At 49.8% G+C, this 2,246-nt stretch overlaps 1 protein-coding gene across 1 annotated transcript; it reads left to right on the top strand.

Moving 5' to 3' along the window:
• Positions 1 to 1,198: 1,198 nt before the first annotated feature.
• Positions 1,199 to 1,860, top strand: PCYB_032580 (hypothetical protein; the record flags this gene model as incomplete). Its single annotated transcript, XM_004220930.1, has 3 exons — positions 1,199 to 1,317; positions 1,531 to 1,578; positions 1,791 to 1,860. 3 exons carry the CDS (start codon positions 1,199 to 1,201, stop codon positions 1,858 to 1,860), a joined length of 237 nt encoding a protein of 78 aa, XP_004220978.1.
• Between the last annotated feature and the right edge of the window lie 386 nt (positions 1,861 to 2,246).

Raw genomic sequence — 2,246 nt, 5'->3', positions numbered from 1 at the left:
TTCTTTTCCTTTTCTTGACACTCGTCAATTCTCCCATTCATTCGCCACGTGTTTTATATTTTGTGTACTTTGTATTTCATTTTGTTTTTTTTTTTTTTTCTTTCCTTTTCTTTTCTTCCCTTTTCTTTCCTTTTCTTTCCTTTTCCCTCTTTTCTTTTTTTTTTCTTTTCATTTTTCGGGTTTCCCCCTGCACGACTGATAATTCGCGCTTCACGGTTTGCCATTTGTTTTTTTTTTTTTTTTTTTTTTTTTGCGTTTTACCGTTTGGGCCTCACCGTTAGGACTCTTTCCCCCCTGGGGGTTCACCATCAACGCGTCGCTGCTTCGCCGCACAAGCCGAGCGTGGCGAGAGAAAAGGCAACCGTGTGGGGGAGGGCCAACCGCCACAGCATCGAGAGGGAGAAGCGGCATCCAGATAACGAAGCAGTATCGATAGGACGAAGCGGCATCGGAGAGGGAGAAGCGGCATCCAGATAACGAAGCAGTATCGAGAGGACGAAGCAGCATCGAAAGAACGAACGCGACCCTGCGAGCCTAAGATGGAACGTGGCAAGGAACGCAAATAAACAAGTAACCACTTTTCTGAGTACACACGTGAGGGAAGACAAAGACGGAGGACAGCCAGGAGTGGGAGCGGGGAGCAAAAACGAACACAAGGAAGTCACCGTCACCACCACTGTCTTAAATTGCCACAGCATTGCTGTCACCACCCATCAGCTGTGGGTCGCGAGGCCCCCACTCCGAAGAGGCAAAGCAGGCACCGCAATTTTCTACAAACGCCGTTTCGCTATAACACAAAAGAGACGAAAAAAAAAAAAAACATGCCTTCATCACGAAGGGAGAGGACGGTCTTCTCCACCTTATCGATTAGCACATACCACCTGGCACAGAAGAAGAAAAGAGACGAGCACTCTTCTTTCTAATTCCTTTTGTCGTACCTTTTTTTTTTTTTACTAACTCCCCCCCCCCTGCTTCTTCCTTCAACTACTCATAGTAGTCGTGTTACGGTCAAGTAAGGACACGTGGTGCTTTCATTTTTTTACCTTACCCCTTTGTGGGTCGATCGACTCGTTGTTGCTTCGTACGAGCATTTCCATGCGGATGTCCCATGAGGATGCTCATCTGTATGTCTCCACCCTCACTGCTCACCCTTACCGCTCACCCTCACTGCTCACCCTCACACTGACCTGCCAACAGGATGGATGCCATCATCTCAACGGGAAGTTTGATTTATTTAGTTATCTGGTTTGTCTCGTGCATTTTGTTTTGTCTCCTGTTCGCACGAGAGGGGAAGATATCGCGATTCGACATGGTGAAGTAAGGGAACCCTCCTCAGCTCGAGGACAGCGGTTGGCTGGCTGGGCGGCTGCCTGCCCGTCTGCCTGGCTGCCTGCCTGCAGGCCTACCTGTGCGCACCGCATTGTATGAGCCGATGAGGTGATACCGTTTCGATACGTAGGTCACCTTACCAATCGATTCACTCCACCAGTAGTTAGTCATACTTTTTGTTTTTTTCTCCTCCTTTTGCAGACTCATCATCACCCTGGTCTCGCTCGCCGTTTTTTGCCTTTGGATATTGTAAGCTGAGGAAGGAGTGCATCTCATTACGACCCTTCGTGGGGGAACATAACTAGACGGACTGTACATGAACAGTCTGCCTGGAGTTGCCTTCCGGGCCATACCCACCGCTTCGCCACCATGCTCATTATTGATGTCGTATCCCACCTATCGCTCCTTTTCATCGCCTCTCGCTCCTGTCACTCCTTTCCACCGTTTCTTCCTCCGTGCAGCTGGCTCTGCGTGTACCTGTCGCAGCTCAACCCGATGGTGCTACCGATTCGACGCAGCGTTAAGGAGTAGTAACCCCGAGGGGGACAGACGTGGAGCAGAAGTGGAGCAGAAGTCAAGCAGACGTGGAGAAGAAGTGAAGCAGAAACGGAGCAGAAACGAAGCAGAAGTGAAGCAGAAACGAAGCAGACGTGAAGCAGAAACGAAGCAGACGTGAAGCAGAAGCGGAGCAGACGTGAAGCAGAAGCGGAGCAGACGTGAAGCGCTTGTGAGTGCGCTACCAACAGACCTGTCCCATTTAGCCCCATACACAGATGTTACAGCAACATGTGTAAGGCGCTTCCTGGAGGCGGGGGGTACCTTGTGCATGTGAAGTGGCAACTGGGAAAGACCACATCCCCCCAGTCCATTCTTTTTTCTCCCCCCTCCCCCCATTTTTTGTGACCTTTTTTTTTTAA

This window comes from Plasmodium cynomolgi, chromosome 3 (assembly GCF_000321355.1).
Source record: "Plasmodium cynomolgi strain B DNA, chromosome 3, whole genome shotgun sequence".
Classification (NCBI taxonomy): Eukaryota; Apicomplexa; class Aconoidasida; order Haemosporida; family Plasmodiidae; genus Plasmodium; species Plasmodium cynomolgi.
This window is presented reverse-complemented; position numbering and strand designations above follow the sequence as displayed.